Here is a 27,753-nt window from a genome sequence, read left to right as displayed (position 1 = left end):
TGTCAAAAAAAAAAAAAAAAAAAAAAACATATAACTATGGGCCAAACAGTTAGAAACGTATGGAATATAAAGCTACAAAAGCATAAACACTGTATTCATTATGATACCCTATCAAATACACAGTTGTTAAATCAGAAGTAATGAAATATATTGTCTGAATAAATGCCCCCAGACACCCAAGTCGCCTATCAGTGGGTAAGTCATTGAATTCATCTTAACAGGAAGCAAGTAAAAAGCTACTCTTAGAAGTTAGAACAATTTACTCCATCAAAAAGTGGGTTAGGGGAGAAGGCTTGAAAATTATCCACTTTTCCCTTTAATTACCTCCCATAAGTCATTATAAACAGTTCTTAAATTAAAAAGAATTCTATCCTTAAACAATTTGTCAAATTTGGCAACACTTATTGTCGGATGCATTTCACTAACTGCACAGGAATCTGATTGAAAATGTAAGATCTTATTATGCGCCATATCAAACTAGGAGGCTGAATCTAGATCATAAACATATCTCGTGTGGGGACCTCGCGCCATTGATTAAACAAAAGCCACAGAGAATATAAATCTGAATGTAAATGTAGTAAGCAAAATTACTCTTATCAGTTTACATCTGAACAGTATGAGGAAGTACAAACCCACAAAGAAATGAAGCTGCAACAAATCGAAAAAACAACTGAACAATACAGCAAATCACAGAATTATACACGTGAAATCGATACAAGCAAGTTATGCATTGATGGGTGACATTTTTTATGTGTTACACCCTTGGAGAATGTGGATAGCACATTATAGTCACAACCCTATGAACATAAAGGTATAAAAACTTACTATGAAATGAGTAAGCTATAAAATCTGTCAGACTGTAACACTTCTCTAATCAGCCAATTTGTTCAAACGATGGATGGTACTTCTTGCAACCCTGTTTGATGGATCAAGTTTCATAACAGTTCTAAGGTCATCCGCTCCAAGCCTATATTTCTCCATGCTCTCGTAAAGGAGTGCACGTTGTACCAGCACAGAAACATTTTCTCCGTCACGATCCAGGACCTGTATCACAAAACAGTGGAGGTAACCAGTAAGCTCTCAATAAATTATTCCAAATCAAAATGCAATGAAACCAGTCAGCCATAATGCTAGATCAACTTGAAGATTTGCTCTTTACATGCTGAGCAAATCACAACTTTAATGCAATAACGACTGCAACAGAAGCTCAAAACTAAAAAAGATTTCCTTTATGTGATGTTTGGGCTACCACTTAACTACTTGCCCCATCCCTAAATAAATGTCACATTTTCTTTTTGCACCCGTTTCTTAGAAGGTGAACAAAAAATAATATACGAGGGTTTGGTTGATTTAAGATGAGAAAGAAAAAAAAAATTGCAGTGGAGTTTTGTTGAATAAAAGTGAATAATATAAGAAGATAATGTGGTTTGATCGATTAAAAGTGAATAAAATAAACAGATAAAGGTAAAATGAGAATTAGGGATGCTATTTTTGGTTGAAATAAATTTTTTAGGGGACAGAGTAAGTAATCCTTAATAAAGTTTTCTCAAACCATTAATTTTTTTTTTACAAACATGTCTTTCCTATTGCTTTAATCCTCTTACCTCTCTTTTAAACTCTTAAATCTTATCTGTATACTCTTTCTATTTCTCACTTCACACACTTTTTTTTCAAACTTTAATTCAACCGATTATCTTTCTACGCTCTTTTTCCTTTTCGGACGGTTCCTTGTGACGATTCATGTTAGCCAAAACCCAAAATCAATTTGGGACTAAGACTTTATTGTTGTTGTTGTTGTTGTTGACAGTGTAAGTAATCCTTCTCCCTTATTCTTCTGGAAGGAACTTATAAGACTCATAAAATAGATAAAGTACTCAACATTGTAGCAGCCGCTGGTCAGACAAAAGACTGATGTTTTGGTCCTGAAGAATCTATAGTTATTTCTTGAAATAATTCATCAAAGACTGAAAAAAAGGGGGACCCACAAAAATTAAACCACTAAGGAGAAGAAAACCCAAAGCACAAATTAAAACTACAAAGGACCTCATATGTTTAAGGCTAAAGAGAAACACACATCTCTCTTCAACAGAGAAGCCAAATACAACAAAGAAAGACAATTGTCTGACCAATCAATATACCAGATTATCCATAAAACATCAAAGATCGCCAACAAAATTTATGCCTTTAAGGCTCTTACAGAACCTCCATAATAAAATAAGAGATTATTCTAGCATACGTAGTAGTAGGCTACAGATGAGATGCCATATCATAATGCAAGATCAAGTGATTCTCCCCATCACTATTATTAAAAATCATGCAAGAGATGATAAGCATGAGACTACAAAATGTCAGGGATATAAAGCAAAGAGTTCTATTTAGATGTGATAAGCATGAGACCTATACAAGCATTACCATTTACCACACAGCCCAATCAGTTTCAAGGTAGCTAGTCACTACAAGAATGCAATACTTCTCCCAATATGTTCCCCATAACTATCCTATATCCTAGAAAAAGGGAAACTATCCATGTCTGATACACTTCAGGAGAAGATGCTATGATCTATGATTCTCAGAGTTATAATATTGCTATTCCAGAATAACTGCGATGAAACTTTGCACCAAAAAGAATTTTCTTTTGGTTTTAAAAGATAAACATGATAACAACCCCCCCCCCCCAAAAAAAAAAAAAAAAAAAAAAAAAAAAAAAAAAAAAAAAACAACTTTTTGTTTGCGCTTTGCACAACGCTTTCAGCCTTTATTTGATCCTCCAAATGAGAATAGAAATAGGAATTAAAACATAGAAGTCAGTCTTCTAAAGGTTGGATACAGAGAAAAAAGCACCTCATTGATATAGCTTCTGAAATGGTTTATGATGAAGTAAAGCACCAATTAAGGTGTAATAAATAAGTGGTACGGCTGTACAAGATTCTCCCCAATTCCCAAAGTGCAACACCGTAACAAGACATGACTACAAAAAAGCTGTATAGCAATATAGCTAAAGAGGAGGATGCAAGACCATCTGATAAATCTTGCTACATTTTTGCTACATTCGCTACATTCCCGTGTGGTTAAGGTTACAGATGAAAGCTACTCATGGACGAAATTATGAGATTACCGTTATCATCATCTGTATAAGAGAGGTATGCAACACTTATGGGCTTAATTCAATTTATCAAGGAATACTTGGTCACAAGTTCAAATCCAAACATCTGCTTTTGGTGGAGTTGTGTTTTCCCTTCACAAGTTAGAATGTTAGATAAACAAAGCAAGCAGCAGCAACTTCTTTGGATTAGCATGATGTGAATAAAATGAAAATAAGGTAACAACTAGATTAACACAATTGATTATGGAAGTTACATCAGTCAATTCGTGTTTTATACAATTACTTACAGCAGTTATTTATTTTGGTTTCAATGTGGAGTAAGAGTCATAAGGTGTGTTTCTTGGATTTATAAAGCCAAGTTGGCTGATTATTTCCGTTATCCAATGCAAGAAATTGTTCAGCCTTAGAGATATCTCATAAATTTACAACAAAAGTTCTAATGATATAATCTAAACATGTGATTCCTCAAAACCAATTTTTCCATTTGCAGGTTGGTATCTCCCCTAATCATCTTCTCTTTCCAATTTCTACACTTGTTTTCCTTCTTAGACAACATCTCAATATAATAAGCATAATGTAAGCAACAAATATATGCCAACTACCTTAACAAAATTGACAAGCAAGAAGACCAAACAAATAATTGACATAGAATAACTAGCTTAGTAATTAATTCAAAATCCAAGTTATTAACACCCCAAATAATCAAGCAGACAAAACATAATATTTCAGGTTAACCAGTTTTAAAATCTAAAGTGAAAGATAACACAAACACAAAAATATCAGGGAAAACTATACTCTCCTCATCTTTATTTTCCGTTCAAATTATAAAATTAGTCCACTTTCAAGAGATCCTATCAATCACTATGAGGATGGTACAGCCCACTCATGATTGGAAAATTTCAACATTTATAATAGTTACTATAGGCTATAGCCATAATGTCTCAATACTGCCAAACTACCAAAAGCCAATCCTCCATTTTCACCAGGTTTGCAAATCAACTTCTATCTCAAGTTCTGAACAGCTGATCCTTTGAAAGCTTCCCCAACCTAGACCAAGGAACCTTTAATAACTTGATATACCATCAAACATAGGAATGTACTACTGGATCTACTTGCTTCAAACCACAAGCCACCTACCTAAGTACTAAGTCAACCAAAAATCAGAACCAAAAACCACAATGTGTAGACACAGTTTCTTAATCCACCTTTAAAACTAAACAAATTAAGATGAAGCTTCCATCAATGAAATTTATTCAGTTTTAAAGTTATCTAAGGAACGCTGGCAGCATTCAATCTTTCTCCATGAAACATTATGACATGAGGACAACTGAAAATGAACTTCCATCCTAGAGAAGTCTACTCCAAATGCATTCAGAATAAGAGTGTCCTGGTTTTCAGGAAAATCATTCACTTATTTTACTAAAACCTGAGGTTTCAAAATAATAGATAATTGCTGCTTCCATTCCAACTGGGGAAAAGATTCTAAGGTTTAAATATCTGTGTCTTTGTTCTTTAAGACGGGGCTAATTCTCATAAAGAAACCTATAAGAATTCTTCAACCACATCCTTTATACTTAAAAGTCCCTAATCTTTTTTTGTGAATATTTAACAACTCTAGGCTTTTTGCAGGTTTATGTTGAATAAGGTAATTCCTAAATTAGCAAGAACAAAATGGATTGAGAAATATTTTTCTGAAGGCGTTGAATTTAAAAAAATGGCACGATTAAAATTTGCACTAATTCTATCATTGCTGCTTTCCAACCAAACGGCAGACTCACAATAGCTTTGCATATGTGTATGAAAACTGTAATTAAGGAATTAAATGAAGGTCATCCCATTACGTAGAACATGTCAATCCTCAATTTTTTTTCTTCTTAAAATCACATAAACAGCGATTATGGAATTAAAATTACTGTATAAGTCAATTAGCCATCATTGATTGTACAGGGTACTTTGTAATTAAAACCACTATATAAATTGATTTTCATGAAATTCACATTATGGACTCAAATTATATGAAGAATGTTCAAACACACTTAGAAATAAGAAATGTATGATGATAAGAACCATAATTTTTGAAAAAAAATTTATATTGTGATGGCTGCAAAAACCAGTGAGATGCCACTTCTTTGACTCCCTAAACATTATCATGATTGCAACCACAACAACAATGAATTACATTGGCTAATAAACTTAGTTGTAATAGAAACCGTGCACTCTAAACATTGTGTACAATTCCCCTTCCTGAAACTTAATTTTAACATTTTTCATAAGTTTGAAGTCAAACACTACTCCACAGATTAACTGTAAATAGATTTTGAAAATATCTCAAGCTTTAGAGTCTAATATTATGCATAGTATGTATCTATTCTTAAGTATTCCTTTCACAACACACACAGACACACTGCGGGTTTTTAAATTTTAAGCTTTTCTGGATGAGGTCTACCTGGTGATCCATTAAAAGCTTCATAGTGTCAGCATAAGTCTTACAAAACCATTCTTAAGAACAATCTCTCGCTCTAACTTTAATTCCAAATTGGAAATACAAAACAGTTATCCTGATCATTCAAACATGTACAGGGTTCTGTAGCCATTATTACATTTATACATAGTATAAGATTGGTATGCCTATATAAAACTTACTAATTCACTACAAGATAATTTCCATTAATCTGATTTCAGACCAAAATTCACAGTGCGATGAGAAACTAAATAACTAAAGCCATTCTCAGACATATAAGAAAGTAATATTGAGAAAAACATTACATACAAAATATATGAACTAAAACAAGTTAAATGAGAAAATTATACCTTGGTACAATCAGCAACAGCCTTCTTGTACTCTCCAACTTCCTTGTAGCATGAAGCCCTACAAGTCAAGACCTCCATAGTACCAGAAGCCTCACCAGCTTTCTCTAGAAGAATTTCAGCCCAAGAAAGCCACTTAATGGCATCAGCAAACTGCCCCTGTTTATAGTTATCCAGACCTTTAGACTTTGCAGTAGAAGCTGAAACACCAACAGGAGGTGGCGGAAGACCTTCAATCTCAGTAGTACTGCTCCCATCATGTCCTCCATCATAATCTGATGCAAAACCCCAATCATCCCCACCTGAAAACTCTTGTCCACCAGGAGCACTATCTGGTGCTGCAGCACCACCGCTAAAACCGGAAGTGACTGATGGTGAAAAAAACATGTCAAACGAATTACCACCACTAGATTGTACAGGTGCAGGATTCTTCTGAGGGGCAAAACTATCCATTTGTGGAATTGAACCTGAATTAGATCCCCAGGAGTTGCTGTTTCCAGACGGGAATGTAGAAGTACTTGATTTCGACGCATTTTGGAAATCCCCAAAACCAAAATCATCTGTAGAGGTAGAAGCAGTAGCTTTGGAAGACAAATTAACACTACCACCACCCATCGGCTTCGATGAAAAATCAACCAAAGAGCCAAATGGGTCTTTATTCGAGTTCGTTCCCATTCCAATCCCACCACCCCCACCACCTACACCCCTTACCGAAGCACCACCAATACCCGAGCTTTTGTTCACACCAGTATTCCCATAAACACTATTACCACTATTGGTTGCACCTCCAAAACTTCCAAAGCCCTGGGAAGAAGTACCCAAACCAGCACCACCAACACCACCACCACCATTCTTCCCCACACTACCATTATTCGTTTTTGGCAACGAATCCGCCATACCCCCCATCGAAAACGAGCTCTTAACAGGAGCAGCACTCTTCAAAGGAACATTACTACTACTTTTGTTGTGCCCCAAGGCAGCACCCACCAAATCTCCAAACAAATTAGGATTCTTATTCACAACCCCAATGTTAACACTCTGACCAGTGGCGGCAGGTGCAGGAGTGTTCCAGCTCTTCCCAAATATATCCCCTACCATTGAACTTGGACCACCCAACTCGGACCGAGTAACCCCGGTGTTACTCGGCGCAGGTTGATGAGTCCATGAAGGCTTTCCAGGCTGCCATGACGGCATTGTGGTTCCGGGTTTCGATTGCGTAAACGAAGAATTTGCAGATGACATATATGAATAAGATGAATTGGGTTTGTTTTTCTGATCATTTAGTGATTTAGGACGATTTGATCCAATACCCAGATCGAAATCAAAGTTGTTCATACCATTCTTTCCATAATTTGAATTCATTATTGCGTATTGTTTGATCAGTAATAAATTGTTTGACAACAAAATTGAGCTACAGAATTGTTGAAGAATCAAATCAAATGCAAGATTGTAAAAGTGAAATTGAAAATGTACCTGAGATGATGAAGGATTGAACAAGATCTGAAGTTGATGTGATGTATTAACAGGAGGAGATCATGAATTGGGAGATGGTCGGAGGAAGAAGATTCGGAAGGATGAGAGAGAATTAATTTGACAGATGTAGCCTGTTTATACACACACCCAAAGGTCGCGGATGCAACATATGTCTAATATAAATTCTCGATTAAGGTGAACCTCGAGTATACTAAAACTTCCTCCGTTATAATTATGTGTAACATTTACTAAAAAGGGATGTTTCACATTATGTGCAACAAAATAAAAATTTTCTTTTGTGGTAATTTTTCAGTGAAATGACAATTCTGCCCTCACTTAACTCTCAATAATTTAACTTAAACTTTGTAATCAAATTTTATTAAATCATAACACAACTTATTAACATTAATCATTGCCACCAAAATTAAATCATTCCCAACTACCCAAAACGAAATCATTCATCAACAACACATTCATTCCACATCAAACCCTAACCCTTTTCCCCAAATTTTTCAGAAATTCTTCATCCTCTCTCATCTCGCCGTTTTCTTTCAAGTGTTCATCTTCTCCACCATTTCTCACTCTTCACGAATTCCTTTTACACTCTGCAATCCTCTCTCATCTCGTCGTGCTTCTTCCCCTTTTTTGCCCAGATTGAAAATTTCTTCCCAAAAAAATGGCAGATTTGACCCCTATGTACGATGCTATTTTCGAGAGTGAAGATGACCATGAAACAAAGCTCCTAGGTAAACTTTTGCGATCATTGGAGGATAAATCTACCTCACCAAAGCGGTTCAACGAATCAGAGGAAGCTACGAAAGTGTTGTCCGAAAAATCTTACAAAACTCAAGGTACGGTCCTTAAATCAATGGAGGAGGTCGAAACTAATTTCATGAGTGCTGCTGAATATCGTGCTTGGATGAAGACTCTACCTAAGCCAAAACCTCAACCTAAGAAAAGGGGGAGGATTTCAATTAAAGCAAAGAGGAGATTTTGGGGAAAAAGGGCCAAAATTTCTGATGCAAGTGAAGGTTCCATTGTCGATGAAAAACTAGATCAGAAACCGAATGTTATATCCCGTATTTTTATACGTATTTTATTTAAAGTATGTATTTTATAAAGTATTTAAATAGTTGTAATTATTTTAATTAAAGTATTTTAATTAATATTATTATAAAAGGAAAGTTTATTTAATTATTTTAATTATAAAATTTGGGGTTTTATTTTAAGAAAGTTTAATTTTAACAAGTTTTATTCGGGAAGGAATTAGGAAAATCTAAAAGAGGAAAGTTTAGGGAAGAGGGTTAGTAGAGAAGGGGTATAAATATCTCACTTGTGAGGCAAATAAACTTTACCCAGAGTGGAGAAAACCCAAGGTAAACTTCTCTCTCTCCTCCTTATTTTTCTTTCTTTTTTTTTCTTTTCCCCTTTCCCTTTCTTTTTTTTCGGCTTGCTCTTCCCCCCCCCCTCCACCGCTGCCAGCCGCCGGCAGGCGATGGTCGCCGCTGCCAGCAGGCGTCAGCCGCCGGCAACAGGCGTCAGCCACCGCTGCCAGCAGCTGGTGGCTGCCGGTTTTTCTTCCCCTTTTTCCCCCTTTTTCGAACTATATAAAAAAAAATTTAATCTTTCCTATTTTAATTTAATCTATGCCTAGATCTAATTGTAATTTATGAGTTTTGGGATTTAATTTTGATGTTTGATTATAGTAATTATTGTTTTGGGTGTTTTTAGTCCCTCGGGAGAGTTACAGCTCGAAGATTGGTCCGGTGCGGTCTGTACCTGCAAAACAACGGAAACTCCTGTTGGTTGGAGTTCCGCCTCCGACGATCAAGTTAGAACGTGTAGGAGAGTAAAAAGTGCGGAAAAAGATAAAGGTGAGATCTTTACAGATCCCGAGATCAGGTGCTTTCTCTGATGTGAGAGAAATGCAGGTGATGTAATAAATGATTGAATCAACTTGTCCCCATAATGGGGAATCTCTCCCTATTTATAGGGTCATGGGAAAATGTGCCCTTATTCTAGGTCATGTGACCTAGATTTGGTGGGCTATGACGAGTTATGGGGAATTGGGCCTGAAAGCCGCCATTCCTTGATGTGACAGTGGAGTCCACGGGTCAATTTTCGGTTGGCCCTTCGTAGACCAACTATTGGGCGGACAAGTGTCCTAGTGTTGGGCGGACACGTGTCGTATTCTCAGGCCGCCACGTGGCAGGGTAATTTTACCCAAAACATTTGCCCTTGTCACAGAGGTGACGTGGCGTGCCACGGGGCATCTGTGACACATGTCAGCATCTCATTTGGTGAAGTAAAGTTACTGTTCACCCTCTGGGGTATTACCGAGGCAAGTCGGAATTTACCCCTTTATAAAAGAAAATTTCACCCTCATTTTCACGCATCTTGCGTTGAAATTTGAGAGAGTTTCTAGAGAATTTTCACAAAAAATTGTGTACTCTGCCGCTTGCTACTGTCCGACTGCACCAACCGGCTCATTCTCAAGTCAACCGTACCTTTCTCAAGGTAACCGTCTGACTCTCTTCTGTTTAAACTTTTAAAATCCCCCACTATGAGTGGCTCAAGGACCCGACCTATTTGGCCGCCTGTGGCCTGAGCCTAGAGAAAGGAAGAGGTGGGTAGACGGATGGGGGTCATATCATGCATACTTTAATTATAGCAAGAAAAATTTTAATGTTGTTTTCTAACCACCCATCCGGCCTTTTTGCAGAAGAAGCAATGTCTCAGCTTACCCCTAACAAGAAGCCAAGCGGCTCCGCCTCCGCCTACCGCCAGATGATGAACAAAAAGAACCAGATCTTCAAGCGGGAGCAGCTTGAACATGTAAGTCTTCTCTTCATCCGGCCTTTTCTCATTGACTTTAATCATAATTTTCACTAACTTTGTGAATTTTTTGTACAGGAGGGCTCAGTGAAGCCTCATGTGGTCCCTGGGGTTAATCTCAAGCCCCCAAGCGGACTGCAAAGGAGGCGGCTCCGACGCCTGCTAAAAGCTCCCAGAAGACGGTGGCTCACAAGACATCCGCCAGCAACTCCGAGTCTCATCCCTCCACCGACGGTAAATCGCCGGCTGCTCTTTCTGCCCTCAAGCAGGCGTCCGAATCCAAGGATTCAAAGGATTCGTCGCTTGCTGGAGCAGGCTCCCCAGACAAGCGCCGAGGCAAGCAGGTCTAGGACCTGGTTGTCATTTCAGGTACTTGACTTTTCTTTCTCTTTTCTTTTTTTTTTTTTTTTTTTTTTTTTTTTTTTTTTTTTGCCAAGTATAGCTTGTCATGCGGCCTTATCATGCGACCTTTTTCTTTGTCGGATGTATGTTGAGTAACACCCAAAATTATTCGAACCATTAGCCGGATGTATGTTTAGTATCAACCAAAATTATTCGAATCCTTAACCGGATGTATGTTTAGTAACACCCAGTCTTATTTTCTCATTTCATGTCAGATGTATGTTAAGTAACACCCAAACTTATTCGAATCTTTAGCCGGATGTATGTTTAATAACACCCAACTTGATTCTTGATATGCAGAAGCCCCCTCCCAAGCTCCAGACCTTAGAGAAATTGCTAAGGAGATGCTCCGTCGAGGAGTCACTGCTGAGCAACGGGACTCCATCCGGGGGGTTGGCAGCATGAACCTTGATGCCATACTTACTCTTCTCGCTGAGGTAAGGACTTAAAATATTTCAACTTAAAATTTCATTCGGACCGTTTGTTTTGCTAACGACTCTTTTCTTTTGTCCGGATGCAGGCTATGCTGCGAGTGAATGGCCTTAAAAAGCCATTCAACAAGAAGACCAAGGAGGTAAGAGCTGCCAACCTTCGAGCCGCCTCCAATCTTAACAGAACGCAATATGATGTAAACAAGAATGAGTTGCTAACTCGGGATATCCTGTATTCCAGGCGGCTACCAACTTGCAGGTTAAGAAAGAGTTGGAGGCGGCTCAGCAGAAGGTGGTGGAGCTTAAGGGAGAGCTTGAAGAAAAAACTTGCCAACCAGGAGGAGCAGCTCAGATCCAAGTTTGAGAAGCGCGTCGAAGATGAAAATTGCCGGCTCATTGAGGAGAATGAGGCCGACTGTGCCACTCGAATGAAGATGGCATGGAAGGCTCTCTTTCCTAACGACGATTACTCCATCTGGGAGTATCGTTATGAGTAGGCGACCGACGCCTTGGATCAGGAGCAGACGGAGGCTCTAGCGGAGGAGCAGGCGGAGGAGGGAGCCTTGGAGGGGGAGCACCAGGACCAGGCGGAGGATCAAACTATCAATCATCCCGCCAATGAGCAGGAAGGGGTGGATGATAATGGAGAGCAGTCGGGCCCTGGTGCTAATTAAGCTGATTCTGGATTTTCTCTACAGCCGTATAGCCATGTTAATGCATTTCCGGCCTGTGTGCCGAGTAACTCTTGTTTCTTTACCGACCGTGGGGTCGGGTTACTTAACAATTTTTTTTATATCTCCAGTTGTTTAGCTGTTTAAACAATATTTTAGCTGACCATGGGGTCAGCTTTTAAGTAATGATGAATCATCCGGCCGTTAGGTCGGTTGCTGTTTATACTTTGCGTTTAAATTTTGCATATTTTTCATTTGAATTTGGGCTTGGTAGGTATGGCATACCGGATGTTTATGACGTACCGGATGCTTTGCCCCTGGACGGCTGTGTGCTTGGGTTTACAGGTTGGTTGATGGACTGGAAATTGGTGATACCAAAGGAGGGTATGAGTAATTTCTAAGTCAATCAATCACTAAGGTGATTGACCCAAGCCAAGCACACAGTCGTCCATATGATCAGACGGTGTTGAATGCAGGCGGTCTTTCGACCTTGATGTCATAGTTGAATGACTAGTCATGCTACATATATTACAAGTGCATGAGTTAGAATATAAAATTTTATTACTCCGCCTGCTATTCTTTTATTACGATAGCAGACGGACTTGTATTTTCCAGGCAGCCTCAAGTGCCTTCAACAGGTTTCAGTTATCCTACTAGGGCCAATTTTAGAATCGATCCGTCTGTGTAGGTTGATAACCATAACTTTTTCTAATTATACTTAGCATGTTTGCCTCATTTAGGGAGACTGTATAATTTCTAGGAGTAACCTGAGTTAAAACTTTAGTCAATTGCCGGGTGATACAATGATCATCCGGTTTCATAAGACTGATTCGTTTTTCAAGTTATTATGGTCAGGTGGCTATGAGTTGGTCAATCAGACCGTTCAATCTTTGCCGTCTGTATGTGATGGTAGAGCAAACAATAGAATGCTCTCTGCAACGATAACAGCCGGAGGGGCGTCGCCGGACGCCATGTTTCACATTGGAGCAGGCGAATTTATAAAAGGTCCAACCATCCAGCTTAGAGCCTCATGCCCCATTTGGAGGGCGGTTGTATAGCCACTAAGCCTTTTTGTGCTTAGTTTGATCTCTGGCCATTGGCCTCTTTTTCAGATCTATATCGATCAAACGGGTCTATCTGTGTTTTAAGCAGATAAATTACATAGAAGGGCGCATGTATGTTAAGTAAACAACATGATAAAATAAAAGCATAACTTGAAAACACAAAGCTACTTTTTTCATTCATAGGCTTACTATTTACAAAAAATTTACAATGCTTAGAAGTAGTACTTTTTGAGATTGTCTACATTCCAAGTTCTGGGCATCCGCCTACCGTCTGGGGTTTCCAGGCGGTAGGTGTCGTCTCTCACTTCTTCATAGATCCGGTAGGGACCTTCCCAATTGGGAGTTAACTTTCCAAGTTCATTCGCCCTACCGGTTGCCTCCATTTTTCGTAACACAAGATCATCCACTTTAAAAGGGCACTTGTGCACTTTCTTGTTGTAGGCTCTGGTCATTCTCAGACGGTATATCTCATGGCGCAGGGCAGCATTGCCCCTGCGTTCTGGGAGGGAGTCCAATGCAAGCCGCATGGCCTCTCAATTTGCCTCTTCATCATATAACATGATTCTTAGAGTAGGCTCATAGCGCTCAATGGGCAAGACAGCCTCAGCACCATAAACTATGAGAAATGGGGTTTCACCGGTTGCCCCCTTTGCAGTGGTCCGGATGGCCCATAGGACATGGATTAATTCCTCTGCCCATAAGCCACCGGCTCTTTCAATTTTCTTCTTTATGTCGTCTGAGATGAGTTTGTTGAAGGCTTCAACTTGGCCGTTTGCTTGAGGTCGGCCGACTGAAGCAAAGTAGCTAAAGATTCCCTGATCTCCCAACCAAGTTGTGAGTTGAGGGGTTTCAAACTGAGGGCCATTATTAAACACCATAGACATAGGTACCCCAAACCGGGTGATGATGTTCTTCCAAATGAAAGAGATGACATCCTTTGTCTTGATGTTCTTGACCGCCTCTGCCTCCACCCACTTGGTGAAGTAATCCACAGCCACCAGAATGTAGCGTTTTCCGCCTGGAGCAGGCGTATAAGGACCAAGGATGTCCATGCCCCATTTAGCAAACGGGACCTGGCTGTGGATTGCCGTCAGATCAATAGCCGGACGATGGATCATTTTGCCAAACCTTTGACACTTGTCACATTTTTTAACCATTTCCATGGCATCTGACTCAGAAGATGGCCAGAAGTAATGTCTTCTGGCTCTGACAGCCAAAGACCTGCCACCTATATGAGAGGTACAGAACCCCGCATGTAGGTCTTCGAGAATCTCCTTCCCCTTCTCTGGGGTAACACACTTCAACAGAGGCTTAAGGAAACCTGCCTTGAAGAGTTCTCCGTTTCTCATCTCGAAGGTTGTAGCTCGCTTTTTCAGGATGGCCACCTCCTGAGGTGAATCCGGAAGCGTTCCATCAGTTAGGTAAGCCCGGATTCCATCCATCCAGGTGGAACTTCGGTCAAGAATTCCAATGGGCTCTTCATGTATACTTCTTTTTTCTAGAACTTCCCAAAAGACTGACCGAGGTGTGTCACAGCAGGCGAAGGATGCTAACTTAGACAATGCATCCGCCTGATTGTTGTCTGATCTGGGAACTTAACTAAAGTGGAATTCTTCAAGTGTCCCAGCCTCCTCTTTGACCGCCTGAAGGTATTTGATCATAGCCGGATGAGTTGCTTCAAAGATACCGTCATACTGGCTAACAACCAATTGCGAATCAGAGTAGGCGTCAATTTTTGTTGCCTCAGCCGCTTTACACATACGGATGCCGGCTAGTAGGGCCTCATACTCCGCCTCATTGTTTGAGGCCTAAAACTTAAATCGTAGTGCATATTCAAATTTATCTCCTTCAGGAGACTCATAGATGACGCCTGCACCACAACCATTTTTTGTAGAGCTCCCGTCTACACACACTTTCCAAACCGTATTGGGATTATCCGGGGGAACCGGACGTGTCATTTCAACAATGAAGTCGGCAAACGCCTGACCCTTCACTGCCTTCCTTGGTTCGTAAGTGATTTCAAGACTTTGCATTTCAATAGCCCATTTTACGTTCTACCGGATGACTCCAAGGTTGACATTGGCCGCTTGAGAGGTTGATCTGTATATATAACAACCGAATGTTCCAAGAAGTAGGGTTTCAATTTCTTAGATGCCATATAAAGAGCAAGGCCAAAATTTTCAACCATGGGGTACCGGAGCTCAGCATTCCTAAGAACATAGCTAACGAAATAGACAGGGAGCTGGATGCCGTCTCTTTCAGCAAGGAGAACGACACTGAGGGCATGATCAGAGACCGCCAGATACATGAATAACATCTCCTTGGGCAAAGGGCTGACTAGCCTTGGCAAAGAGTGCAAGTGTTCTTTCAATTTCTAGAAGGCCGCCTCAGCATCATCCCCCCATTCAAACCTAGTCTTCTTCCTGATATCTTGGAAGAAGTAGAGGCATTTTTCATCTGACCGGCTGAGAAATCTTCCCAAGGCCGCCAGGCAACCAGTTAACTTCTGAACTTCTTTAACAGTGTGGGGCGACTTCATGTCGATTACCGCCTGTATCTTCTCGGGGTTAGCCTCTATTCCCCTTTGATCAATTAAAAATCCGAGAAACTTCCCAGACTCAACACCAAAAACACATTTCTTGGGATTTAACATAACCCTATGCCGCCTGAGTGTGGTGAAGGTTTCTCGGAGATCAGCAAGGTGATCCGCCTGGAGCTTTTATTTGACTATCATATCATCAATGTACGCCTCTACATTCCTTCCAATTTGATTTATGAAAACCGTGTTTATCATTCGTTGGAAAGTAGAAGGCGCATTTTTCAAACCAAACGGCATCACCGTATAACAGAACAACCCCTGATCAGTGACGAAGGCCGTCTTCTCTTGATCTTTCTTCCACAGGGGGATCTGGTGGAAACCTGAGTAGGCATCCATGAAACTCATCAAGGCATGGCCGGCTATAGAGTCAACAAGGCTGTCGATCTTTGGAAGAGGGTAGTTGTCCTTGGGACATGCCTTGTTGAGATCCGTATAGTCAACACACATGCGCCAGGTACCATTAGGATTCTTCATAAGCACAACATTCGCAACCCAATCAGGGAAGTTACATGGCCGAATGAACCCAGCGTCTGACAATTTTTTCACTTCGGCGCCTGCCGCCTGACTTCTCTCCTCGCCGTGGTTTCTCTTCTTCTGCTGGATGGGCTTTCTCTTTGGATCCACGGCGAGTTTGTGGACAGCGAGATCCGGACTGATGTCTGGCATCTCTTCCACTTCAAAGGCAAAGATGTCTTTGAATTCTCTAGCAGAAGGTGTAAGTCTACACCCAACTTAGCATAAGCAGCCGTCCCAACCTTTACAGTTTGGTCGCTCAATATGCTCACCAGCCGGCTGCGGACGGAGCTCATCTGACCGCTCTCCGGTCAGTGATTGCTATTTCTTTTCCTTCTTCACCTCCACCAGCTGGGTCACTTTTCTTTTCTTTCCGGCTGCTTAATTCCTTACTTTACTGTCTTACGATCAATAGGAACTGAACCAACTCTTGCTGAGTTCAACTCGTTTCGTATACTCCACTCGCTCCTTCAAGACCAGTTTGACGAGTTCTGGCTGGGACGAAGGTCTGATCCTAGTCTATCTCAATTCCGTAAGAGCTTCTTGGCATCCTTTACATCGTCAAGGTCTATTGGTTCATGCCCCTGACCATCTAGGGCCACTGTATCTTTGACAGCCGAGAGATAGCACTCCCGGGCCGTCTTCTGATCTCCGTTCAAGGAACCAATGGAGCCATCATCCTTTTCATACTTGATCAGCATGAGTGAAGGGATGATTACCGCCTTGGCTTCGTTGAGGGTGGGCTGACCTAAAATAATGTTATAGGCGGTCAATTCCTCAACAACCAAGAACTTGACGACCAGGTGTCGTCCTTCTCCTTTTTCTCCCAGCCGGATGGGAAGGTCAATTCGGCCGGCTGGGTACACCATTCCACCCCCAAAACCAACCAGGGGGTGGGATACTGGGTGCATGCTGCTGGGCTTGTACTTCAACTTTTGCAAGCACTTAAAGATGATGATGTCTGAGGAGCTGCCGGTGTCTATAAGTATTCGTCCAACCAGGTGGTTAGCGACTTTACATTCAATGACGACCGGATCGTCATGCGGGCGGCGAACCCTGCCCCTGTCCTTCTCAGTAATCAGGACATCAGGGAAGGTGCTGCCAGCAGACACCTGTTCCTCATCAACAACCGAGTCCATCTGCCTCAGATGGCTCTTGGTGCCCCGAATAGTAGGGCCTCCACAGGAGAATCCACCTGCTATAGTGTAGACCGGATCTTTATCAGTGTCCGTGCTACTAGTAGGCTGGACGGTCTTTGACGACTGTCCTGGATTCTTCCCCTTGGACTTGGAGATGTAAGATTCCAACATCCCCTGGTCCGCCAGTCGATCCAACGCCCTTTGAAGACAAAAGCAGTCGTTGGTATCGTGGCCAACTTCTTCATGAAATTGGCAAAATTTATTCTTGTTCCGCTTCTGGGGGGAACTCTTCATAGGGTTCGGCTTCTCAAGGGTTAGCCGATCCTTGATCTCCATGAAAATGGAGTTGCAATCCTTGTTAAACTCGTACTTGGGGACGTACGGTTTAAACTCCTTCTTTTTCTTCCGGGACGGTTGATCTGAGTCATCCACCGCCCAGACTTCCTTTCTCTTCTTGTTCTCTTCCTTCTTTTTGGCCGGCTGGCTAGGCCGACTGTCTTTTGGTTTGTCGGACTTCTTAGGGTCCGACTGATTGGTAGACGAGCAGAGGTCGGTCACTTATATAAAGCTTTCGGCCTCCCTCACTGTCGCCTGCAGGGTGAATGCCCCTTTCCTGACCAGGTAAAACTTAGTTGTTGATTCGTCTTTCAGACCCTTGAAAAAGTCTGTGAAGGCTACGTCGTCAGACAACCCCTGGATTTGAATCCGGGTCAGTTTGAACCGCCTGACGTACAAGCGAAGGCCCTCCTTTTCACCCTGCTTAATGGTACTCAAGTCAAGACTTGTTTTCTTTGTAGGGATGTTCATTGATAAGTTGGAAGCGAACAAGAAGGCTAGCTTCTTAAAGCTATCAATGGATTCGGCTGGCAGATTGCCAAACCATTGCTAGGCAATTCCCTTCAATGTGGCCGGGAAGCAATGGCACCAGGTGGCATCATCCAACCCCTGCAAATACATAAGGTTGGTGTACGCCATGAGGTGGTCTTTTGGGTTGGCAGTACCATCATAGGTACCCACCAACACATTCTTAACCTTGGCAGGTTGAACCGCCTCGGTTATCTCCCTGGTGAACGCAGAAGGTTGTTCACCAAGTCTAAGAAGACGGAGCTGCCAGTCCAGAGGCTGGACGTATGCCGCCTGACCTCCAAAGGGGGCCGGCTGCATGAACTGAAGGTCATACTGACCTTACTGCGCCTGAGACGCATGTGGAGCGCGTCCGATCAGTTGGGGTCCAAGCTGAGCGGACTTGCCTCCAGTTCCACTCTCATGAAAGGATAGAGAGTTCCTTACAGAGGTTTCTTTGAAGCTTTCTAGAAAGCTCGAGGTCGAGGCTGACTTAGACAGCTGCTGATATCTTCTTCGCTCGATGATGTGCCGAGCGTCATCAGATGAATTCTTGCTGGCTTTCGGCTGATCATGCCAGATGTTCCTCTGAGACCCAGTGGGCAGGAGGATCTTAGTCCAGTCAAGTCGTGCGGCTGCCTTCTCCTTTGGATGGGTAGTTGGCTGCCTATCCTTGACTGGCTTCTTCTTTGTAGAAGAGAAAGTCTTTTTAGCTGGTTGGCTCTTGCCAGAACCAACCTTGCTCTTGCTGATCATTTCTTTGAGCTCACCCTTGAAGGAGTTCATGAACTCAAGAGCTCCTCCCGAGTGACTGGGTTTCCCCCCTGCTTTTAGGGGCTTTCCCTTCCGACCTTCCAGGGGGCCGTTTGCTTGGACCTGCCTGGTCGATGTTCCGTTCCAGTTGGTCCCTGGAACGTCTGTACTTAGAGATGAAAGATCCATCTTTGGCTACATACGTCTCCACATCATCATCATCATCAGTTTCATCCTTAGTGACGACCTCTGGCTGAGGCCGGCTAATTGGCTGAGGAATACCAGAGCTTCCCGGTTGAGTAACCGGTTAAGGATTTTCCTGGATTACCGGTTGGATAACCGGCGGTAGATTGGTAGGATCAGGCTGTGGTATAGACTCTTGAACCATCTTGAGGTACTCTTCCCACAGACAGCACCAAATGTTTTGGGTGTTTTTAGTCCCTCGGGAGAGTTACAGCTCGAAGATTGGTCCGGTGCGGTCTGTACCTGCAAAACAACGGAAACTCCTGTTGGTTGGAGTTCCGCCTCCGACGATCAAGTTAGAACGTGTAGGAGAGTAAAAAGTGCGGAAAAAGATAAAGGTGAGATCTTTACAGATCCCGAGATCAGGTGCTTTCTCCGATGTGAGAGAAATGCAGGTGATGTAATAAATAATTGAATCAACTTGTCCCCATAATGGGAAATCTCTCCCTATTTATAGGGTCATGGGAAAATGTGCCCTTATTCTAGGTCATGTGACCTAAATTTGGTGGGCTATGACGAGTTATGGGGAATTGGGCCTGAAAGCCGCCATTCCTTGAAGTGACAGTGGAGTCCACGGGTCAATTTTTGGTTGGCCCTTCGTAGACCAACTATTGGGCGGACAAGTGTCCTAGTGCTGGGCGGACACGTGTCATATTCTCAGGCCGCCACGTGGCAGGGTAATTTTACCCAAAACAATTATGTTAATTAATTTTCAGATTTGGTTTTTAATTAAAAAGCCCCAATTTTTGAAACCCTAGGTTCTTGATTTATGAATTATTGAAAGTATATGATGTATTAATGTTTAGATCTTCAATTAAAGTGTTTTAATGCTAAATTACAACAAGTTTTAATTAAAAATAAAGTGCTGGAATTTTATGTAGAGCACTCAATGTTATGTTTTTGAAGGAAATTTTAATTACCCATTAATTGGGACTTAATTATGGTGTTTTAAACATAATTTCAGCTTACTTTAATTAAGTTATGAGGGGTTTTAAAATAGTATATATTGCTGGAAATTTGTTTAGAGTGGATTTTAATGCTCTAGTATAATTTTAATGTGTAGGAGACTTTGAAGTAAGCAATTTTTACTAGCCGTGGCGATTTTAAGATCGTATTCAAGGTACGTTCGTGTACTTAGCATATTTTAATGATGTAGAATCATGCTAGGCTTGATTTCAATCAATTACAAGTAGTATCATGCTAAGGTTTATGAATTGAATTGCAAATTATTGGTGTTGGTGATTGAATTGTGAAGCATGAATTATTTGTGATGGTTTATGGATTGGAAAATTATATTTTTGGCATGACTATATGGACTACACTTTTAATTATGGCATGTTAGAATGCATGATTAATTAAACTACATGTTTAATTATGTTTGGAATATTGAAAGGGAATTTAATTATGGTTCATATAATTTTTATTGATGCTTTAAGCATGAGGAAGGAGCTATATAAGTGTCTATGTACACGAGGAATAAATTGTATGTTGGTGCCTTTGTGCACTTAAGGTGTTTTTAACACCGAGGGATAGGATTTTGGCGCTTTATGCGTTTAAGGTGTCTTTGACACTAAGGTAGAATTAAAAAAGGTTCAACATTAATTATTATGTGGTCACTAAATATTCAAGAATTAAATTGGCATGTTTGATTGATTCAATAATTATTGTTGATTGATTTATTATGCTTTGAGAGTCATCACCAAATTTAATAAAATGTAACTAACGTAAAGTAAAAGAGATTACGCACCAAAACTCTTGGAACGTATATACCTTGAGTATGAACATATGGGGGGAGTTATGTGACTTTATATTTGATCATAACTTCTAACGGAGTACAGGACGTTGTACATTCCTTTTTATTATTATTACTATGCGCTGGAATTCCGCCACCTATGTGTGGTTTTGTCGCTGGCACGGTTAGCTCCCGTGTCAGTTAACCTCAATTTATTGGGGGAGGTAGAGTTGGAAACCCGTTCGATGCGTAATCAACGCTAAATGAATTATTTATTGTCTAGTTATAGTGTTTTGTTGATTGTTGTGAGTGCTTGAAAACAGGTGCTTGAGGTAAGTGTGTGTGTTGATAGGTGAAAGCATGTTAGTGTGTTTAATTACGCTTATGTACTCAGCTTTGCTGATTGTGTGTGTGTTTTGGCCACGTCTTTATTTGGCCCTATGATGACCCATTTTTAATGGAGAGTAGTAGGGACAAGTAGAGATACACTTTTCAGGTACTGAAGCATGTTCGTGGCGGGGCATGAGTGAAGAGTGAATCATGCTAGTTCTTTTTAGGTTGCAATGTGTTTTGTGTTTGTTTATTTATGATATTTATTTTGTGGACTAATGCAAAGGTTTGGGTTGAAACGGTTTTGAATAAGGGCCTTCAATGGTTCCAAGTTGTAGTTGATTTTACTTGACTTTGTCTGTTGGTTTTAAACTTTACTTTCGTTTGGTTGACTTTTGAGTTGACTTGTTTTAATGGTTTAATTGTTGAGTCTTCCGTTGTGTATCTTTGATAGTTGTCTTAGCCGTTTTCACGGTGGCGGTAATGTCTTAGATATTCCTAAAACGTATTTTCAAAGAGTAAAGTGTGTATTTTAAGGAAAGGAATTTCTAGGGTCTTACAAAGTGGTATCTGGGAGCTTTGGTTGAGATTTTAAATTACCACTAACCCAAAAACGTTTTTTTTTGTTTTCTATGATTTAAACTTGGCCAAGTGCTAATTTAATTATACAATGTTAATTTCATTCCGATTTTATTTTATTTAAAGGAGGGCCGAATTTTTTTTGTTTTTATTTTAATTTTTTTTTACTGTTTTGGTCCATTTTTTTTTTTTAAAGGACACTCGAATTTTTTTTTTTTAAAGTTGACGTGGGGAAAACTAGGTCGTTGGACTAATTCTCCCTAAGCCAAACAAAATTTATAAACACTCAACAAACCTATATACAAGTATAGAGGTAAGTCAAGGGTCGAACCCAAAGGAACGGTAATGTCTAAGTGCTTCCAATTATGCACCTAAGCTAGGTCGAAGACGAAGGAAGAAAGAGGACACTAACAACTACTAAGACAAAGAAACCAAACAAATAAAGTCCTAGGGATTAGGATTCACTAATAATAGCAATGAACATAGCTAATTGGAATAGGAAGTTGACTAAGTCAAGCAATGTGAGGGAAGATCAATTATGCAACCAAAAGAGCATATCAAGCTATTCTCCTAGAGGTCTAACTAGCGTCAACTACGATAAACTCTAGCTAGGAAACATCACAAGACACCTAAATCGTGTAAATGCAAGCCACAAATCAATGGTCCGTATCAATGTGAACTTACAATGCAATCTAGTGCGAATAACTAGTGTGATCAAGCCTAAATCAAACACACACATGCACATAATCAATTAACCAATTTAATCACATCATCAACTCCATAAATTTCCCCAATCTACATCAATCCATTACATAATATAAGTTTCACCATATCCCTAACCAAACAATTACTCTAAAAACATCATCAAATCAACAAACAACTAAAGATATCAACAATCAACAATCTAAGAAGAACAATTACTCTAATCAAATATCAATCATCTAATTCAATTCCAATCAAAATCAAACAATCCAAACATGAATATTAAACAAAACAATAAATGAGATAGAGTTTAGAGATGCTCATTGATAATAGAGAAGATCTCCAATACAATTGTCACCATTGAATCTTCAATCTCTCAATCACCATTAAAATTCCTCACTTTCTCTCTCTAAAATTTACTCCTAAACCTAACCCCTAAATCTAGAGAGAGAAGCTCTCAACTAAGCTAGGATTATGATCTAAATGTAATATGAAAACTTGCTTACAAAAATTGGGTTCCAAAAGGTATATATAGAGGCGCAAATCACCAAAAATCGAGCGAAAAGAACCCACGGCACAACAGGGGATGTGCGCCCGCACCTCCATGGTGTGCCCCGCACCACCATGGTGTGCGCCTGCACAACCCTGGTGTGCGGCCGCACCACCCTCGCGTGCGGCCGCACCTAGCTGGGTTTCTTCGATTCTTCAAAGCTTTGAGAATATGCGATGGGTGCATGACTTATGATGGTGATGAACACTAGAAGTGGAAGTAGCTAAGGCTTAATATTGGTGGGCACACACCCCCTTTGATGGTAGCACCGCATGCGAGCGCAAGAGAAGAGCCAAGACTTGGGACTTCCGCTTCTTTGCATCTTGAGCTTCCCGAATGCCATGACCTTGATCCAAAAGCTTCCTCCACCTTAGTGGATCACCAAAATCAAGACCCGAACCTCGTTCAATACCTACAACCACGAAAATAGAGCAAATAAAGTAGAAAAGGCTAGAAAACCAATGAAATCCACGAAAACAACAAAATAAGAGAGGAAAGGTAAAACTAAGCAACAAAGCATAAAACTAAGCACTTATTAAGCATGAAAGCTATGAAAAGTGGATAAAAAGGACCTAAATGCTCATCAAATGTGTGTCATTTATGACACACATCATCAGTGTCCGAAATTTTTTTTTTAAGGGCGAAAATTTTGGCCCTCTTCCCAATAATTTTGAAATTTTTTTTAGCAGGGTAAAAATATTTTTAGTTTGTTAATTTTGCAGGGAGCAAGGATTGAGGTAAGAATTATGTGTTATAAGCTTTTAGTAACATGTTGGTGAGCTTGGGTAGGAAAGAAAGGGCATATAGGCTAGAATTTAATTTCTTCCCTGTGTGCATAAATTTTATTTCAGGGTGTTCAAGCATGACTAAATGTTTGATGATGAAAGCATGCAATATGTATATTATTTTATGTGATTCTTCAAAATTGTATGATTGAACACCGAACTTAATTTCTTGCGAGAACTGTGGTATTTATTTTATTTCTCTGGGAAGGGAATTCTTTTTTAAGCCTTTTCCTCTACAGGATGCCTAACCTTCCTAGCAAATTTACACAAATGGGATCACTAGTATAGAAAAATGATGAACACCCCTATGACTTTGTAGAAAAGATCAGATACTTTTGTTCCTACATGAGCAATGTCTTACGAGACAAAATTTATGACACCCCTGATCGTATTTTAGCTATGATTGTTCATTGTCTTCCAGATGAGCCTCCCTACATTACTATTAAAGAAAGATTTTCTGACTTTTACCTTCCAGGATACATCCCAAATTATTATAAGTACAAAAACTATTATGGCAGTGATATCCAGATTATGCTTACTTGACTAATTACATCGTAAAAGTGGAAAGAGCTCATTACCAACGTTTAAATCTTCCCTACCCTGACTACTACTACGATAACCCAGTAGGGAACAACCCACCTCCTAATCAACAACCAGAAAGTTCTTCTACTACTTCATCAGGGGGTAATCAAGCAGAAAATGGAGAACAACAAGAGGGAGATAGTTCACTTATGGAGATTTCTGATCCTAATCCACCTCTAACTCCAATTATAATAGACATATCATCAGATGAGGAGGAAGAAGGGGAGTTCATACAAGTAGAATCTGAACCTAAGTCACCTGAACCAATGGAGGATTCAAATGATCATGACTTCGATCCTTCAAGCTACAAACAATCTACTGATAAAAGGGACAATGTTCGAAAGGATTAGATTACTATAATTTCTATTCATTAGGAACTCTTAGTTTATTTAAGCATTTTCATTATTTGCAGTTTAAGTAATAAGTGGTATGCCACAAGGATTCAGTGAACTTATGAACATGCATAAGTGATTAAACTCATTTATATTTCAGTACTCATTCTTTATTTATATCAATAAAAAAATTCCACTTTCTTTCCTTACTACTTTCTATCAATTTAATTCATTACGCTCACAATGAGTAATTCCATTTCCAAATCATTTCAACTTGCATGGCCATCTCAAATCTACAAACCTTACTCCAATTAACTCTAATTCTAGTTTCAAGCTTCGAGGGTTCATGGGAATTATTTTTATTTATTTATGTGATGTTTTATTAAATGTATGGTTGGTTAGCAATCAATAATTAATTGATAAAGCTATGAATTTTGAGAATTTTAGTATTTACGAACTCAAAATTCATTAGCTTCAAATGTATGGTGTAAGTTTTAAGGGTTTTGAACTTAGATGAGTGAATGCCTAAGGAGCTAACCTAAACCATATTTAATTTAGAACCTGATTCTTTTAATTCAGGAGAAGAAAAATGGCAGGAGGAAGCAGTACTAACACTGGTGGAAATGAACTTAGTGAAGTAGTGAGGCAATTAGCAGCAGTTGCCCAACAACTGGCCAGAAACTCAACTGGAAATGGGGATGCTCAGGGGGAGCTTTTTAAGAAAATGGCACAAAGTAAGCCACCAACTTATCAAGGGGAGCCTGACCCTACCATTTTGGAAAACTGGTTGAGAGAGTTTGAAAAGCTATTTGGAGCCGTAGGTTGCCCTGAAAATTCAAAAGTGAGTTGTGCTACTTACTACCTGAGGGGTGAAGCTGACCTTTGGTGGCAACAAAATGAGACTACCATTAGAGCACTACCTGGATTCAATTGGGCTAAGTTCCAAGAAAAGGTGAGAGACAAGTTTTACCCTAGCTTTTTGCAGAAGCAGAAAGCCGAGGAATTCTCGAACCTCAAAATGGAAAAGATGTCAGTTACGGAGTACTATACCAAGTTTATTGAGTTGTCCCGTTTTGCGGAAGAGTATGTTGCTACTGAGAAAGCAAAGGCTAGGAAGTTTGAGAGTGGTTTAACTACTGATTTGCAGTTAAAGCTGTGCGGGCAAGTGTTTGAAACCCTGGATGAAGTATATGGAAGGGCCACACACCTTTACGCATTGGAGGAGAAAAAGAAAAAGGAATTAGCTGAGATAGAAGGAAGAGAGACTAGGAAAGAAGTGGTGCAAGTTTCTGGTAACCAGCAGGGAAACCAGAATGGTTTTAAGAAGCAGAAGTACCACCATAACAATAACTTCCCAAACAATAACAATTTCCAGAGTAATAACCGTCAGGGAGGACGTAAAAACAATGGAGGGGCTAGAAACTATAACCAAGGGAATAACAAGAACGGAAGGAGTTATTTTTGCAAGAGGTGTAGAAATAATCACCCTAGGAGGGATTGTGAAGGCAATTTGTTGCTTGTCGCGCTTGCAACAAACTTGGGCATAGGGAGTATGAGTGTTTCTCTAAGAATGCTAATGGGAACAAACAGAACAACTATAATTCAGGAGGAAACCAGAGGAATTTCCAAGGGAACAACAACAACAATTTTACTGGGAATAAGGGAGTGCAGCAGAGTGGGGTGAAGAATAATAACACCAACAATGAAAACAACCAACAAAAGGGAGGAACTGCAGGGAAACTAAATGTTTTGAGTAGGCATGAGGCGGAGGCCACGAAAGATGTTATCACTGGTACTTTTTCTATTAACTCTATTCCTGTTAAAGTATTGTTTGATTCTGGTGCAACTTTTTCTTTTGTTTCTAAGGGTATTATTGTAAAACTTAAAGACTGTTTGGAAACAGTAGAGACAGTAGATTTACCTATAACCATTCCAACAGGTGGAATAGTGAAATGTACCAAAACCTTTAGAAATGTGCCTTTAGAAATAGAAGGAAAGATATTCCCGTCTGACCTTATTGAGTTTGGGCTGAGGGACTTTGATCTTATTCTGGGAATGGACTGGTTGAGTAAGTATAATGCTGAGATTAGTTGTAGATCACAAAAAGTGAAGATGGTCACAAGTAGTAATGAATCGGTGACTTACTAAATGAATGGTGAAACTAAGTGCCCAAGGTTAATATCAGTGCTAAAGTTAGCAAAGTACATGAAGAAGGGGCATCCAGTATATTTCTGCAGCATCAGAAATATGGACCATGAACAAGTGACGAATCCAGAGGACATAGAAGTAGTGAATGAATACCTAGATGTATTTCTAGAGGAAATCCCTGGAATGCCGCCTAAGAGGGCGATCGACTTTACCATAGATTTAGTTTCCGGAACAGCCCCAATATCCAAGGCACCATATCAAATGGCACCTGCAGAAATGAGTGAGTTAAAGGATCAATTGCAAGATTTACTGGAAAAGGGATACATTAGACCAAGTGCCTCTCCTTAGGGAGCGCCAGTTCTATTTGTGAAAAAGAAGGACGGAAGCATGAGGCTGTACATCGACTACAGGGAGTTAAATAAAGTGACCATAAAGAATAAGTATCCCTTACCAAGAATCGATGATTTGTTTGACCAGCTAAAGGGTGCCACAGTGTTTTCAAAGATTGACTTGAGATCTGGGTATCACCAATTGAGAATTGCCAACGAGGACATTCCTAAAACGGCATTTAGGACAAGATATGGACACTATGAGTTTACAGTTATGCCCTTTGGATTGACGAATGCTCCAGCAATCTTTATGGATCTGATGAATAGGGTGTTTCATCAATTTATGGATAAGTTTGTAGTGGTATTCATAGATGACATATTGGTGTACTCAAAGAGCAAAGAAGAGCATGCAGGACACCTAAGGGCAATCCAGCAAACACTAAGAGAAAACCACCTTTATGCAAAATTCTCTAAGTGTGAGTTTTGGTTGGAAAAGGTAGCTTTCTTAGGACACTTCGTGTCCAAGGACGGAGTAGAGGTATACCCAGCCAAAATAGAAGCTGTTAAGAGTTGGCCTACACCCAAAACAGTATCTGATGTGAGAAGTTTCTTAGGTTTAGCAGGGTATTATAGGCGTTTTGTCAAGGATTTTTCCAAGATTGCTAAACCTATGACTATTATAATGAAGAAGGACAAGAAGTTTGAGTGGGATGATAAGTGTGAACAGGCGTTCCAACTCTTGAAACACAAACTAATTACAGCACCAGTGCTTACACTTCCAGATGATAGTGGACTGTATGATGTATA

At 40.2% G+C, this 27,753-nt stretch overlaps 1 protein-coding gene across 1 annotated transcript; it reads right to left on the bottom strand.

The window, feature by feature from the left end:
• Nucleotides 1-553: 553 nt before the first annotated feature.
• LOC110689143 (uncharacterized transmembrane protein DDB_G0289901-like) lies at nucleotides 554-7,558 on the bottom strand. The gene is made up of 2 exons (XM_021865871.1): nucleotides 5,915-7,558; nucleotides 554-1,044 (listed from the first exon to the last, which is right to left on the bottom strand). Exons 1-2 carry the CDS (start codon nucleotides 7,271-7,273, stop codon nucleotides 871-873), a joined length of 1,533 nt encoding a protein of 510 aa, XP_021721563.1. The 5' UTR covers nucleotides 7,274-7,558; the 3' UTR covers nucleotides 554-870.
• Nucleotides 7,559-27,753: the final 20,195 nt, after the last annotated feature.

Source organism: Chenopodium quinoa, unplaced genomic scaffold (genome assembly GCF_001683475.1).
Source record: "Chenopodium quinoa cultivar QQ74 unplaced genomic scaffold, ASM168347v1, whole genome shotgun sequence".
NCBI classification, from domain to species: Eukaryota; Viridiplantae; Streptophyta; class Magnoliopsida; order Caryophyllales; family Amaranthaceae; genus Chenopodium; species Chenopodium quinoa.
Note: the sequence above shows the minus strand (reverse complement) of the source record. Positions and strands in the feature narration are given on the sequence as shown.